At 59.8% G+C, this 1,422-nt stretch overlaps 1 protein-coding gene across 1 annotated transcript; it reads right to left on the bottom strand.

Moving 5' to 3' along the window:
* Positions 1-6: 6 nt before the first annotated feature.
* LOC104163788 (claudin-19-like) lies at positions 7-954 on the bottom strand (the record flags this gene model as incomplete). Its single annotated transcript, XM_009702908.1, has 3 exons — positions 7-22; positions 478-565; positions 790-954. Coding segments are annotated over 3 exons (269 nt in total), but the record flags the coding sequence as incomplete, so codon positions are not given.
* Positions 955-1,422: the final 468 nt, after the last annotated feature.

The following is a 1,422-nucleotide window of genomic DNA, read 5'->3' as shown; positions in this document are numbered from 1 at the left end:
GAGAGCCGAGCCAAATTCGTACCTGCGGCGAGAGAGAGAGAGGGGAGCATCAGGGAGCGGGGGGCAGAAAAGGCAGAGCTGCACACTGAGATGGGCGCAAGGATGCTCGAAGCCCTGACGAGGCTACGGGTGATGTCGAGGCAGATGTTGGATGTCCTTCTCTCTGGCCATCCCCATCTTTCACGTTGGCCAGATCCAGCTACGAGGTTTCCCCACTCTTTAATCCTCCCTTGGGCTGAAACTCCACGAGAGTGCTCTTATTCTGTCCCAGCACAAAGTCATCGGTGGTACCAACCAGAACTTTAGCATCGGGGAGATCTTCTGCAACACGGCAGGTGTGGGGGGGGGTTGGTGCCGCCGCGTGGCACATCTGCCTACGACCCCACACGTTGCCAAAACCACCGGGGAAGGTCCTATGGGAAGCGCGGGGACAAGATGGGATTCAGATAAAGAACATCGCCCGAGCCGGGCTCTTACCTGGCGTTGATGGGGACGGTGCTCTCTCTGAAGAACTCGTAGGTCACCTGTGTTGCGTACAAGGACACAGCAGCCAACGTGCACAGACCTGGACACAATCATAGGATGGTTGGGGTTGGAAGGGACCTTTAAAGGTCATCTCGTCCAACTCCCCTGCAATGAGGAGGGACAAGTTCAACTAGACATCAGACGCTGAACATCGGCAACACCCAGCCCGTCACCAAACCGCTCCCCTTCCTCCATCAAACAGCTTTTCAAAAGGTGTTTGAGGTCTTCTGCATCAGAGCGGTGCAAGGGCAGGAGCTGCCTTACCGGAGAGGACGAAGAGGACACCCCCAGCAACAGCGATGCGGCTCTTGGTGACGGGATCCTCTTCGCCAACTTTGGTGCATTTCATGCCCACCACGCTGACAATGATGCCAAAGAAGCCCAGGAGGAGAGAAATCACCATGAGAGCCCGGGAGGTCTGGATGTGAACTGCAAGGTGCAGGGAAGAAAAGCCGCTCGCCAGCAAGTGCTTTCGGCCGCAGCCGGTTTCGGAAAGCAAGGTCACCTCGTCCCACACTGGGATGAACCTGTCCTTAGCCCTGCCCTCGGTGCGTGGCTCCCGTGTCACCCCTTCCCGGCACTGCTGGTGGGGAGACCGCAGCTCAGCTCAGGGCAGCGCTCCCAGTGCCTGCCCCGACCTTCCTCCCTGCCACGCTCATCCTCGCCGTGATTTCCCGGGTTGGGAAACACCTTGCCCGCAGCGGCACCACAGTCCCCAAATGCCACAGGGGTGATGGACAGCCCCGGGGGTTGTGGTGTCCCCACGGGGCACCGTCGGTCCCCAGACGTGATGCCCACCCTGGAGCTCAAACCCACAGCGGCCAGGGAAGTCTCAGACGCACAAAAGGGGCTCAAACCCAGGGGGCCAAGAGGGGCTCAGACCTGGGGGGGGGACGG

The sequence above is a fragment of the Cariama cristata genome, unplaced genomic scaffold (genome assembly GCF_000690535.1).
Source record: "Cariama cristata isolate BGI_N322 unplaced genomic scaffold, ASM69053v1 scaffold26470, whole genome shotgun sequence".
In the NCBI taxonomy this organism is placed as follows: Eukaryota; Metazoa; Chordata; class Aves; order Cariamiformes; family Cariamidae; genus Cariama; species Cariama cristata.
The sequence above is the reverse complement of the archived record's forward strand: the minus strand, read 5'-3'. Positions and strand labels throughout refer to the sequence as shown.